The sequence below is a fragment of the Myotis davidii genome, unplaced genomic scaffold, assembly GCF_000327345.1.
Source record: "Myotis davidii unplaced genomic scaffold, ASM32734v1 scaffold472, whole genome shotgun sequence".
Classification (NCBI taxonomy): Eukaryota; Metazoa; Chordata; class Mammalia; order Chiroptera; family Vespertilionidae; genus Myotis; species Myotis davidii.
The window spans coordinates 1,041,138-1,042,372 of NW_006283774.1; the positions used below are offsets into that span (position 1 = coordinate 1,041,138).

The following is a 1,235-nucleotide window of genomic DNA, read 5'->3' on the forward strand; positions in this document are numbered from 1 at the left end:
GATGGAGAAAGTGCTGGCATTTGAACTGGATTTTAAAGTAGGTGTGGGTTCTGCAGGTGCTATATGCAGAAGGACGTTTCAGAAACTTAAGGAATCAGCAGATGAAAGTGGCTGAGTTATCTTCTGAAAAGCTGAAGACCTGTGTGGCTTGAGCGAGAACTCAGAAGCAACGTGGGGTGGCAAGTGGAGGAAAGGTGAGCTGGTAAGGAATTTGGACCTGAATTATAGAGCCCCATGATACCAAGCTAGAGAGCTAAGATTTACTTCTGTAAGCCATGGGTGTTGGCAGACGTCAGCGGGACGTCCTGCTGGACAGGCTCACTGTCCTGGAGCACCTGCTGCTCTTCGCAGCCATCAGGTCGCCGCAGTGGACGCGGGCGGAGCGCTGGCAGCAGGTGGACAAGTGAGTGGGGTCCCTTCGGGGCTGCCTGCTCTGTGAGGCCGTGAGGGGAACAGGAAGCGGCGCTTCGGAAACAGGGGCAGCGCCTTTATCACGAGAGGAAGTGAGCATACAGCTCCTGATGGCGGTGACACGGCCGCCAGCCCTGGGCCCCGAGGAGCGTCTGGGGGTCTCGCTGACTCGCCCTGAAGGGGGTGGAGGGCACGGTGTGTGTGGGTGGCTGCCAGTGTGTCGGTGCCGTGGACCTGGGTGCAGGGCGAGTGCACTGGGGGTGAGGACAGGGGCTGGAGCTTCGTCGTGCAGGGGTGGCCCTGGCAGCGCAGGGGTCATTGAGGGCAGGACAGAGAGCAGAGCCCAGAGCCAGGCCTCCCTCGAGGAGAGGAGAGAAGTCGGGGACCTCGGCCAGGCCTGGGTCGGGGGTGCTGTTGGCAGCCAGCTCAGCGCCTGGAGCTGCGGGAGGCTGGCTTGTTGGGTGGTGATGGGCGTCGGGGGCGTGTGTGCAGGGGGACAGCGGGGGAGGCTAAGGACCGAGCCCTTGTCACTCCGACTGGAGGAGGTTGCAGAGGTGAGGGGAGCCCGGCAGGGAGGAGGGAGGCACATCCACGAGAAGGAGGTCAGGTGCAGGGATGCTGTGGAGGGTCCATCAGGGAAGACTGAGAAATGAGCTCTGGGCGGAGAACGCTGGGCCTCGGTGACCGCGGTGGCATGTGGAGGAAGGTCACACGGTCGTTCCAGAGAAGGAAGGAGTTTTGCTGCAAAGGAGCAAAGACATGGGACGGATGGGGATGGGAAAGTGAGGTGACGCAGGAGGCGCCGCCAGCACCCGCGGCCGAGG

General features: G+C 61.9%; 1 protein-coding gene across 1 annotated transcript in view; it reads left to right on the forward strand.

The window, feature by feature from the left end:
• The window catches only part of ABCA13 (ATP binding cassette subfamily A member 13), a 143,734-nt gene that overhangs the window by 92,750 nt on the left and 49,749 nt on the right, over positions 1-1,235 (forward strand). Inside the window, 1 exon segment of the mRNA XM_006754021.2 lies at positions 290-403. Within this exon segment, the coding sequence (XP_006754084.2) occupies positions 290-403 (114 nt within the window).